The 11,786-nt window shown below is 40.6% G+C and overlaps 1 protein-coding gene across 1 annotated transcript; it reads right to left on the reverse strand.

Moving 5' to 3' along the window:
* Window positions 1-6,912: 6,912 nt before the first annotated feature.
* On the reverse strand, window positions 6,913-11,297 carry LOC142354951 (carbonic anhydrase 2-like). Its single transcript, XM_075407285.1, has 3 exons — window positions 11,144-11,297; window positions 10,414-10,546; window positions 6,913-7,322 (listed from the first exon to the last, which is right to left on the reverse strand). The coding sequence occupies exons 1-3, from the start codon at window positions 11,243-11,245 to the stop codon at window positions 7,138-7,140; spliced, it is 420 nt and encodes a 139-aa protein (XP_075263400.1). The 5' UTR covers window positions 11,246-11,297; the 3' UTR covers window positions 6,913-7,137.
* Between the last annotated feature and the right edge of the window lie 489 nt (window positions 11,298-11,786).

Consider the following 11,786-nt stretch of genomic DNA (forward strand, 5'->3'; position numbering starts at 1 on the left):
CTTTGTGTGACCTTGGGGGGCACTCTGGATGACCTTTGGGGCACTTTTGGTGACCTTGGAGGGGCCTTTGGGCGACGTTGGGAGGCCCTTTCGTGACCTTGGGGCACTCTGGGTGACCTTTTGGGGCACTTTGGGTGACCTTGGGGGGCCCTTTGTGACCTTGGGGGGTAATCTTGTTGACCTTTTGGGCACTTTGTGTGACCTTTGTGGGCACTTTGGGTGACCTTTGGGGCACTTTGTGTGACCTTAGAGGGCACTCTGGGTGATCTTTGGGGTACTTTTGGTGACCTTTGGGGGCACTCTGGGTGACCTTTGGGGCACTTTTGGTGACCTTGGGGGGAGCTCTGGTTGACCTTTGGGGAACTTTGTGTGACGTTTGGAGGCACTTCGGGTGACCTTTGGGGCACTTTGTGTGACCTTGGGGGGCACTCTGGGTGACCTTTGGGACACTTTTAGCGACCTTGGGGGGCCTTTGGGCGACGTTGGGGGGCCTTTTTGTGACCTTGGGGGGCACTCTGGTTGACCTTTGGGGAAATTTGTGTGACCTTTGGGGGCACTTCGGGTGACCTTTGGGGCACTTTGTGTGACCTTGGGGGGCACTCTGGGTGACCTTTGGGGAACTTTGTGTGACCTTTGGGGGCACTTCGGGTGACCTTTGGGGCACTTTGTGTGACCTTGAGGGGCACTCTGGGTGACCTTTGGGACACTTTTGGTGACCTTGGGGGGGCCTTTGAGCCAAGTTGGGGGCCTTTTTGTGACCTTGGGGGGCACTCTTGGTGACCTTTGGGGAACTTTGTTTGACCTTTGGGGGCACTTCGGGTGACCTTTGGGGCACTTTGTTTGACCTTGGGGGGCACTCTTGGTGACCTTTGAGGCACTTTTGATGACCTTGGGGTCTACTTTGGGTGACCTTTGGGGCACTTTGTGTGACCTTGGGGGGCACTCTGGGTGACCTTTGGGACACTTTTGGTGACCTTGGGGGGGCCTTTGAGCGACGTTGGGGGGGCCTTTTTGTGACCTTGGGGGCACTCTTGGTGACCTTTGGGGCACTCTTGATGACCTTGGGGGGCACTTTGGGTGACCTTTGGGACACTTTGTGTGACCTTGGGGGGCACTCTGGGTGACCTTTGGGACACTTTTGGTGACCTTGGGGGGTCCTTTGAGCGACGTTGGGGGGCCTTTTTTGTGACCTTGGGGGGCACTCTGGGTGACCTTTGGGGAACTTTGTGTGACCTTTGGGGGCACTTTGTGTGACCTTGGGGCGCACTCTTGGTGACCTTTTGGGAACTTTGTGTGACCTTTGGGGGCACTTCGGGTGACCTTTGGGGCACTTTGTGTGACCTTGGGGGGCACTCTGGGTGACCTTTGGGACACTTTTGGTGACCTTGGGGGGCCTTTGAGCGACGTTGGGGGGCCTTTTTGTGACCTTGGGGGCACTCTTGATGACCTTTGGGGCACTTTTGATGACCTTGGGGGCACTTTGGGTGACCTTTGGGACACTTTGTGTGACCTTGGGGGGCACTCTTGGTGACCTTTGGGGCACTTTTGATGACCTTGGGGTCTACTTTGGGTGACCTTTGGGGCACTTTGTGTGACCTTGGGGGGCACTCTGGGTGACCTTTGGGACACTTTTGGTGACCTTGGGGGGGCCTTTGAGCGACGTTGGGGGGCCTTTTTGTGACCTTGGGGGGCACTCTTGGTGACCTTTGGGGCACTTTTGATGACCTTGGGGGGCACTTTGGGTGACCTTTGGGACACTTTGTGTGACCTTGGGGGGCACTCTGGGTCACCTTTGGGACACTTTTGGTGACTTTGGGGGGGTCCTTTGAGCGACGTTGGGGGGCCTTTTTGTGACCTTGGGGGGCACTCTTGGTTACCTTTGGGGCACTTTTGATGACCTTGGTGGGCACTTTGGGTGACCTTTGGGGCACTTTGTGTGACCTTGGGGGGCACTCTGGGTGACCTTTGGGACACTTTTGGTGACATTGGGGGGCCTTTGAGCGACGTTGGGGGGCCTTTTCGTGACCTTGGGGGGCACTCTGGTTGACCTTTGGGGGACTTTGTTTGACCTTTGGGGGCACTTCGGGTGACCTTTGGGGCACTTTGTTTGACCTTTGGGGACCGAAGGTCGGCTGCTGTTGACTGGTTCTACAGGCGGAAAGATTAACTCGGCTGGTTGCGGCTGCACAGATGTCCGATTGGCCGGATTGCACTGGCTGGCTGCTGGGGTGGTGTAGATGTCGACTACGGCTTGGATGTTCCACTGGCGGAACGATGAAGTCGGCTGGTTGAGGCTGTAGAGATGTCCGGTTGGCCGGATTGCACTGGCTGGCTGCTGGGTTGGTGTAGATGTTGACTGCGGCTTGGATAATCCACTGGCGGAACGATGAAGTCGGCTGGTTGAGGCTGTAGAGATGTCCGGTTGGCCGGATTGCAATGGCTGGCTGCTGGGTTAATGTAATCTTTGCAAAAGTTTCACCGGACCCGAATTTTATAATATAACAATTTGAACTGCTAATAATTTTAACAATCGCTTAGCTGAGAACCTGTTTTTTTTCAAAAAAAGGAGAAATCCTGAGTTATAGTTACGGAAACCCTGTTGATAATTGGTGACTACGCCTCTTCAGGGGGGGGGGTGTTATTTGCCCCGAGAATCAATAAATGGAGTGATATAAAAAATATATAAGTTCTCAAATCTTATCTGATTTGTCATTTCCTCTCACAGAACACCTGCACGAGACACTTCCATAATGCAATTTCAACTTTTGTCCAATTCCAACATTCCACGTATTTCTTTTTCAATGTAGCTTCCTTTCCACCCTCTTTAGCATCTGTGCTGACCAACTTGTCCACAGAGGAGGTTGCTCTGCTGTTCGGGTTGGATCTGTTCGTTTGAAGCGCCAAATGATAATGTCGATGCCTCCTGGGGGGATCGTTTGGTGCTCGGTTGGGGGGCGTCGACTTGCCTTCTTTCGGATTTTTCTACTCTGTTCTTTGATGTTTCAAAACCTTATTCCTCAAAATTACCTTAATTACATTGTTGTCACGTGCCCTTTTGGTTTCAAATTTCTTGTGTTATGAATCAATGTTTGTTAGTTTACAAGGATTATGACAATTTTGCGGTAAAATAATTAGCGCCAATCAATAAGAAGATTATCGATGTCGATAACAGACAGTTTATCTGTCTTTTTTTCTTTTGCCGGCTACAGATTAAATCCAAACCTATTCGTTAGTCTTCAAAGAAGCGAAAGAAGCTCGTATACCAGCTAAGGCATGATTCGGCTGTTCGTGCAAGCCGGTTATCCTACAGGAGTCCTAAAAGATAATGAATGGCATAATGATTTCAAACAAACCGAAATCTGATCATACTTTGATTTTAACCAAACAGGGTTTTAAGGCGAAATTTTGTTTTGAAGTTTCTCCTGTAATGTAGTAGAGTGTACTAGAGACAAATTGTGGAAAAGTAACGCAACATCTCATGCTTATTTGTGCATAAAAAAGAGGATAATAATTTTTATGTTAATTACTTTATTATCGTATCTGTTTTGTTCGAGATTTTGAGAGTTTAAGAAGAAATTGTATTTCTATATTTCAGGGCAACTGTTCGAGGAATTAGGTACAGTTAAATCTAAAATCTGAATGAGACGAGTTAATGTTGAAATGTTGAAAACATGAAAATTCAACAAGTCGAGGACATAGGAGTTTATAAATTGGACGGCTCTAACCATACAAAGTTTGGGTCTCGAAGGGTGTGATCGTTAGCAGTTTTCATTGATGACGTCGTCCTGGACTGTTATTTCTGTTATGTCTTCACTCTTTGCTCTTCGGCTCAGACCCGGTCACCGATACGTTCCTGAAACCTAAAAAAATTTAGATTAAAACTAGCGGGATCGATCAAGTTTATAAAAAAGGTTAACTAAAAATTATGTTATCTGCACTTTTTCCGAGCTTACTACGTAAAATAGAACCAATTTTATGCGTATTTGAACGTTTAAAAATACTAGAGTCTGATGGTCTAATCTACGACTTGCTTGGTTAAGAAAATAATGCTTAGAACGCTCATTTCATTTACGCAGTAAAATCCTCGTGGAAAACGATGTTTAGAGGATCAGGAGAAGTTTAACGAGCAAACATACGTTTATCAGATCAATAGGGCTAAAATCATCAGAAGTTGAAATCTTTTTTTGTCTTCAACTTTGACACCTCCTTATTCGTTGCAGGATTTCAAGTAGTCGGTATATTGCAAAACTCAGATTATGCACACTTAAAAAATGTCTGACCGAAATCGCCTCTGATCAGACCGTCCCCGAAGAAAAGACCTCTCATCAAACAGACTCAAACCGAAATCGCCTCTGTTCAGAAGTCCCAGGTAAAAATAAGCTCTGATCAAACCGACTCAGACCGAATTAACCTCTGATAACTCTATCTTTGCTCAAAAATCTTTGTTAGCTCAAAAAACTCCTCTAATCAGACTATCGTGCGCTCGAAAGTCACTTCTTATCAGACTAGTGTGCGCTCGAGTCCGCTTCTGAGCAGAATAATGTGCTCTCAAATCCACCTCTGATCAGACCAAGTGCGCTTGAAATCGCTTCTAATCAAAATCAAGTGCAGTTTAAAAAGCATCTGACCAGACACAGGTGCTCCCGAAATAGTCCAATCAGAGAATGTTTTTAGACATGAACAAATCTCCTAATGTCGGTTTAACATAATCATTTCATGTTGTTTTTGTGTTCTCAGTAGTAAGATATGCAACCTAGGAAAAAACCAATTCTGAGCTTAACGGTTATAAAAGAAGACCCCAAATCTTGGAAAACAAAAATTTTGTAAGCCATTAGTGCATGTTTCTAACTCCATAGATGAAGTTAAACAGTTGTTCACAAAATACGTTTTGTTTTACTGTAATTCAAAGTTAATTCTAAAGCAGACCGGCAATTGCTATCAACTGGACCCTATGATTCTGATCAGCGCCATCAGACTCTAAAAGATACTTTGCTTAAAACGCTGCTTCATTTGTTGCCGCTTGGTGCTGATCAAAACGCTGCTTTATTTGTTGCCTAAATCCAAAAAAAAAAATGAAAAAATTGCACTCGAAGCGGTTTCGTTCTCAAATGCGCTTTTCTGATCACACTATTGTGCGCCCGAGTTCCCCTCTGATCAGATCTTCTCAGATAGATGTCACCTGTGATCAGACAAATTTCCTATTACTGTGCTGACTAAATTGAACATCTCGACTTGGTCAGTTAGTTATTGTTGACTTGGAAGGTCTATATAAGTTTCATTGCGTCGTCAACAAATATTTCTATAGCTTTGAAGCTGTAAGCTGAGTTGAGCTATATTTTGTTGTCCTTGGTGTTTATTACAATTCAAAAAATTTGAATTGTATTGGGGCGTTTTGATTGTTCACACGTTTTTTGACGTTTTTTAAAGTCAAATTGGAGTAGTGATTTTGGTCACGTCGAAACAGGAAACGGAGCGAAAAAGCTAGTGGTTTTGAAGTATAAAATTTTTTTGCTCTAATTTTAATTTATAGTGAGATAACGGTTTTTGATCATTAATACGCTTTCTCGCTAGTGGTTTTGTTCATATGCGGCAATTTCACTTTGATATTTACTGTTTTTTCAATTTTTTGGATCTGATTTCTGTCTAAATGGTTTTTCAATTCATTAATAGTTGACTCTAGGCCTAGTTTTTTTGTTTGAACTAAACTTCCATGTCTTGTTTATGGTTTTTTTTTTCAAATGTGGCATTTCGACATCGATTTTTCGTTTTTTTTAGTTGTTTATCCAATTTTGCTGGAAAAGGTTTTCCCAATTCACTCATAGCCTGTTCTGGGTCTAGTTTTTTTGTTTAGTCAATGATCATTCTTTCAATTGTACGTCAGGATTTGTTTTGCTATGTTTCTTTGTTTCGTCGTCTGACGCTCTTTTTTGTTTTACATTTGTTCACACAGCAAAGCTGAAAAAGTCAAACTTTCTGGAACTGGAAAAGGTTTCCCAATTCACTCATAGCCTGTTCTGGGTCTAGTTTTTTTGTTTAGTCAATGATCATTCTTTCAATTGTACGTCAGGAGTTGTCTTGCTATGTTTCTTTGTTTCGTCGTCTGACGCTCTTTTTCGTTTTACATTTGTTCACGCAGCAAAGCTGAAAAAGTCAAACTTTCTGAATGATTTCTTATTTTTAACGGCTTTTGAGCTCGTCATGCCATTTCTCTCTCTCTCTCTCTCTCTCTCTCTCTCTAGCAAAACTTTTGCGTGATTAGATTGTGATCTTACCTGTTTCACCGCACTCAATAAAAATGACTTTTGCATTTTAAAACTTGTGTTTATTTTTAATTAGTTTTATGTCAAAGAAACTCATATGTGCATAAAGGTTCCCCTAATGAAAAGGTTTCTGCGCGTGCAAGGTATGTTACCAAACTTTAAAAATTGATCGCTGAATGATTTTTACATAGTTTTTTGAGCGGCGTCGATATCTTTTTCATTTTATATCTGTATCTGTTTCTATCTCTAATATACGGTACGCAAGTCTATGCTTTCGCAGCTATTCCGGCAATCTGCCCGCTATGTTAACTAGGTTGCAAGGTTTTGCATCCGTAACCACTCATTTTTGAATATTTTTTCTTACGCGATTCGGAATAGTTTTTGATTGGTTTGGTGGGCTCTGACGTCTTGTAAATTTATTATTCAACATCCAAATTAAGAATCTGGATCCTTTTGGCGCAGTGTTGAACAATATCTCCCTTGAATTTTTAGCTCCGATATCTTTTAAAATTATGTAAGCATTTGACAGGGTAGATCGTTATCTTTGACCAAAAAATAGCCGCTGTAAAACTGAGCTAGTGGAAACAAAAAGAGCAGTGTATCAATAAATTCAATTCTAAAGCTAAATGTACAGTAAATTGTGGAAGACCACTACATCTCAGGAAGATTAGAATAACTATATTGCTGTTCTCGGAACTGTTTCATGTTTCCTGGTTGAATGTGACTAAACCTATTATTGATAATTTTACAGCCTCATCAGGGTATATGCAAACAATTCACTGCTCAAACTCACTCATTAATTTTTTTAACACATGTCCTTCAAACGAACAAAAGTGGGACATGACACATGAAACAGAACCGATTTCTTAAATTTGTTCTACTTGGCTCTTGTCACTTTTCTTCCGCATATTGGCTGGATACTCCTGTAGTTGAATGTCAGTTTTTGCCCATCGCACCCATCCAGACCTCTCAATTTGACCATAAACTCACTGGAAATTTCTACTGGTTTCTCCAGCACAATGTGCACTACATCTTCAGAGAAAGGAGGTGTCGTTAGAGAACCTAAATCAGCGCAATTATTACTTTTTAAATCATTTATCAAAGTTTTTCGAATAATTCTGAGACCCCCCTCCAAAAAAAAAATTATAGGAAAATTGAGCTTTTTGGGAATTTTTAGATATACTACATCATTTACAGCAGATATACTGAATTTTCTTGGTAATTAAAATGATGTAGGGTGAATCAAGAATAAATCGAGCTCTTTTAAATCATTGTGATTGCCTTTTAGTTCAACGATAGTATTTTTGAGAAAACTTGTAATGAGAAAATGTTTTGAGAACTTTTTGTTACTGAGTAAATAAAAGAGCAGCGAGAAATCAAAAGAACAATCGATTTAAAACTATCTATCGAGCGAGAAATTTTTATTACGTCATTTCTTAGCCACGCGAGAAAAGTTTAAATAAACATAAAATCGAGTCGAATATACGAAAAAAGCTCAAAAAAATGTGCGTATATCATAATTTTCGTTGAACCTACTAATATACTTAATCGATTGCCCTCGTTTTAGGCTTAATATTTTAATTGATGCCTTTGATACAGTTGGCTGGCCTTACCGTTACGACAGTTGCCTACTTGACCAACTGTACTTGTTGAATTAAACAATGCTCCGATAGACTGAGTTTTCAGCTACATTCTGGCATCGCGTAACCCATTAACGGCAAGGTTGCTGTTTAATGTAACAATCTACGCCCCTGACTCTCAACTTAAGTAATTACAAAGAAATATTAACTATGCTATTGACGTTGGAGTCGACTGAGGAGCGCGGCAAGAAGTTGTGAGTAGTAAAGAGAGCTCCGTGAATGTAGTGAAAAATTCGAACAATCCAACATCGCCGCTGACTTTGCGCATAACAGCATTAAGTGGAGGTTCAATCCACCCAGTGCGCCACACCAAGGTGGCATCTGGGAGATTTTGATCCGTAGTTTTAAGAGAGTACTTTATAGTATCCTCGGTACACCTGGCATAACAGATGTTGTTGTGAACGCTAATTTTTGTCTGGTGGAATAGGCACTAAACTAATATCTATTAGTGCACGTATGCCCCGACAAGTTCAACCTGGTGGCAATAACAGCGAATTATTCTCTGCTTGTTAACCAAGCAACCAGAACACCGTCAATTTTGACGTCAAGGTCGGTGAATTAGTTTAGATAGTTGAAGAAAGCAACCCTAGGGGTTACTATCTTAATGCTCGAATTGAAGAGCTCCGATACGGTTCCGACGGCGTCGCCCGCTCTGCACATCGTCCAGACCGCTCGTCTTCCTGCTCGTTAAGCTTGTACTAAGCCTTCCAACATCTTCTTCCGTCTTCCGGGCTGGAGGCTGTTACTGAGTAAATAAAAGAGCTACGAAAAATAAAATGAACAAGCGACTTGAAACTATCTATCCAGCGAGAAAGGTTTATTACGTCAATTCTTAGCCGCACGAAAAAATTGTAAATACACATATAATCTGCTGTAATATACGTAGAAAGCTCAAAAAAAGTGCAAATATCATAAAGATCGTTAAACCCTCTAATGTACTAGGTCGATTGAGCTCGCTTCAGGCTAATCTTTTTAGGTTTCAAAAATATTTCGGTGATCGATCTTAGACTAAGACCTGTCAAAAGATGTTACTTGACGCGTTTGATACAGTTGTCTGCCTTATCGTTACGACAATTGCCTACTTGACCTACTATACTTGTTGAATTAAACAATGCTCCAATAGACTGTGTCTTTCAGCTATACTTTTGACTAAAATATGATAATGTGACATATTTTATCTCTCGACATCTCATTGTGACCTACCTAATTGTTTATGTCAAATACACTTAACAAAGCAAAACACTGCGCGGTCCACTTACTTGAGAGTACAGATGCTTTGAAAACATCTAATGTATATTTTTCATCGCAGCCCGAAGCGCATAGTTTTTAAGTCGCATGTTGTCTTCACCGCGTCACAACTATGCCACATTTTTCAATGACTAATAACAAAGTATGCTGGGCTGCAGTAATTCTGAAAGTTTCCAGTTGAGACAATATGCGACGTCTCCCGTAAATTCTAATTTTGTTTATAAAGGTAAGATTTTACCCGAGAAAAACTCTTGTGTCCAACTTTTTCTGTTTAAAATAAGATGACAAATATAGAAATTAAAGGAAAAATTTTGGGCAAAATTTTATCGGATACTCATAAGTTTCCTCTGAAATCGTGTTACAAAATACATTTTCAAAATAACAGCAATCTAACAGAAAAGTCGCCTATTACATTCAGTCAAATCTTCTTTCAAAAACATATTGAAAACAGTCCAGAGATCACATATTGTTCGAGCGTAAATTTTTTTTAACCTTAGAGTTTGTTTAGAGTAATGTTGTGTGTAATTTATGGTTTTGAAAAACAGCCAAGCTTGCAGATTGTGTAATAAAGACGAGCTTTGAGCTTCAAGTTTAGTTTAATAGGTCTGTTCTGTAATTCAGATGATAAACTCACTTTTCAATAGTCAAGTACATCATGTTCCCCGGTTGCTCATCATAAATATTTCTAGCAGTCATATTAGGACATTTATGATTTATAGTTACCATAATAATTCATATATGAATTGTATGATTTCTTAGAACTCCTAGAATGATCATAATAATTGTTTTGGATGCAATACATTAGTAAAGTAAACAGTGAGTTTCAACAGCAACAACTAGAGCCATAATTGGCATTACCAAAATCAATAGAGCCAAAAATTTTCCTTCATTTTTTTTAAAAATCATGTTAGGTCATATATGAATTGTATGACTTCTTAGTAGTCATGCAAAGGATCACAAAACAATTCCAGGGAAATACTAAAGGGAGTCGGACAAGAACTATACTAGGAAATACGTTATGATTTGTATGACAAGATATAAGATCGTTGTATGACTACTAAGAAATGGGACTCTTCCGGTTACAGATGGGCTATAGGTCAAGAGTAATATTGCCCACAAAGCTATTAGTCAAAATAGCATGCATAATAATTAATAATAATTGTGGTTTCTGCGTAATCGCAGTGGAACAGCATTAGGCCCACAGTAGCCTGTTTTCAGCTGCCCTTTATCTTATTACATTCCTTGTTAACTATAAAATTTCTAACCTTGATACAGGAAATAATTAATCTTCTTGACAGGAAGCAGAGTTGCTAAGTCAATTCCAGGAATCTTTATGGGCTCTGTTGATGAAGCCACTATCTTGACTAAGTTCTCACCCAAAGTCTCCTCTATCACTGTCTATAACACGAAACTATTTCGCGACCATTCTCACCTTAAGCATTCCTCAGCACTTTATTAATTGCTAAAGTGCAACGCTTTCCGAACCGAACAAAACATCAAAAATCTTCTTTTACTTTAAAAATTTTGCGCCATACAGCTTGATGTAAAGTGTCGGCCCGAGATGTCAATGCTAGAGAATTTATGAAAATAATTGTACGAATAGCGGTTAATGGGTTGAAATTATGAATGATTAATGCCGAGTTTTGTAGATGATTTTACGCAATATTAACACTTTCACTGCTTTCACTACAAAATTATGTAAGAAAATTGCATTGATTATTCTAACTTTTAAACTCTATAGTCAAACCGTTTACCTTACATGTTTGAGGAAAATCCACCGGATTTTCATAATTTAGCTTTGCCAGAAAAATGGTGCAAAAATTTACAGCCCGCCTGAATTAACATAGAAAGATTGTTACGCTGGGGCCAGAGTTTCGAGTTTTGTCTTTGTCGTATGCGAAATAGCCTAAAAGACAAGTAAAATCCTTGATCAAATTAATTTTTTTCTTGACTTCAACCGCAGGGGGGGATAAAACAGGTGATATGATATCGTGCCTTGACTGTGGGGTCAGTTTCCTCCACCTCTGATAGGAGCATTCCTACTGCTAGTATAGTGTCCACTGGGGTCTTCTTGAGACCCTCTTTCACTGCAAACATGAAGCGAAGCTCCCCGTCAAATTTGCAACCATTTAACAGATGCTCTGAACCATGACCTAGACACAAACCATCATTGTTCCGGCCCCTCTTGAGGGGGGAGGAACTATATACTCAAATGGGCTTTTTTGTTCAGACAATTTTGGCCGATCGTAGAGAGTTGAGACTGGCATCATCAGAAAGCTCGTCAAGCGTAGAATGCGGAATTAATTTTTTATATTCGTTTTATGAGAAAAGTAGGGTTAATTCTGTTGTTTTTGTTCACGTTTTCAGTTATTTTATTTTTGACCGACTTTTCCTCAATTTTGCTAAAATATGTAAACATTTTTAACAATAGTACTGTTGGTTTTGTTTCCAAAGACCAAAAAGCATTGTTGACCATTTTGATTGATTTTTTTGGCTAAATATTTCAAATTCCGCCGTTTATACCAAAAATTGCCCGAAACAAGCTTGCTCAGTCCAATTTAATTAACTTTGCCGGAAGTACACACCCAAAAAACCATTAACACAATCTTTGTAAACAATAAAAGGAGCCATTTCTATT

Source organism: Convolutriloba macropyga, unplaced genomic scaffold (genome assembly GCF_964194025.1).
Source record: "Convolutriloba macropyga unplaced genomic scaffold, txConMacr16.3 SCAFFOLD_3219, whole genome shotgun sequence".
In the NCBI taxonomy this organism is placed as follows: domain Eukaryota; kingdom Metazoa; phylum Xenacoelomorpha; order Acoela; family Convolutidae; genus Convolutriloba; species Convolutriloba macropyga.

What these genes read in the sequence shown, in the direction of transcription:
- LOC142354951 (XM_075407285.1), bottom strand. Translation starts at nt 11,245, where the DNA reads ATGTTTGCAGTGAAAGAGGGTCTCAAGAAGACCCCAGTGGACACTATA. An exon ending in AAACTGACCCCACAGTCAAG is followed by an intron (nt 10,547 to 11,143) that starts GCACGATATCAT and finishes TTCGTGTTATAG; the next exon opens with ACAGTGATAGAGGAGACTTT. An exon ending in TAATTATTTCCTGTATCAAG is followed by an intron (nt 7,323 to 10,413) that starts GTTAGAAATTTT and finishes GCGCTGATTTAG; the next exon opens with GTTCTCTAACGACACCTCCT.